General features: G+C 57.0%; 1 protein-coding gene across 1 annotated transcript in view; it reads left to right on the top strand.

Annotated features, from left to right (window-relative positions):
* Positions 1-321, top strand: part of LOC119586686 (putative neural-cadherin 2) — a 43,803-nt gene that overhangs the window by 13,330 nt on the left and 30,152 nt on the right. Inside the window, exon 2 of the mRNA XM_037935418.1 lies at positions 134-249. Coding sequence (XP_037791346.1) covers positions 134-249 — 116 coding nt within the window. The remainder of the gene's footprint in view (positions 1-133; positions 250-321) is intronic.

Here is a 321-nt window from a genome sequence, read left to right as displayed (position 1 = left end):
CACAAACGCAAACCAAAATTCATCCCCTTTTCAGCAACCAGGAACCCCATTTTATCAAAGTGATATCTTCTGTGTCTCTCGCTCTCCCTCCACCCCCGTGTCTCACCCGCGCCCCCTTCTCCCTCGCCCTCAGGGACACCGGTGGAGTTCAGGATCAAGTCCGGTAACGAGGATGGTGTGTTCTCCCTGGGCCACGCCGACGGCCGCCTCGCCCTGGTGCGCCCGCTCGACTACGAGGAGGAAAAGGAGGTGAGGAAAGGCCTTGCAAACAGCGGTGACAAGAGCTTTACGATAACCACACACACAGAGGGGGACAAAAAT

Source organism: Penaeus monodon, chromosome 21 (genome assembly GCF_015228065.2).
Source record: "Penaeus monodon isolate SGIC_2016 chromosome 21, NSTDA_Pmon_1, whole genome shotgun sequence".
NCBI lineage: Eukaryota > Metazoa > Arthropoda > Malacostraca > Decapoda > Penaeidae > Penaeus > Penaeus monodon.
The sequence above is the reverse complement of the archived record's forward strand: the minus strand, read 5'-3'. Positions and strand labels throughout refer to the sequence as shown.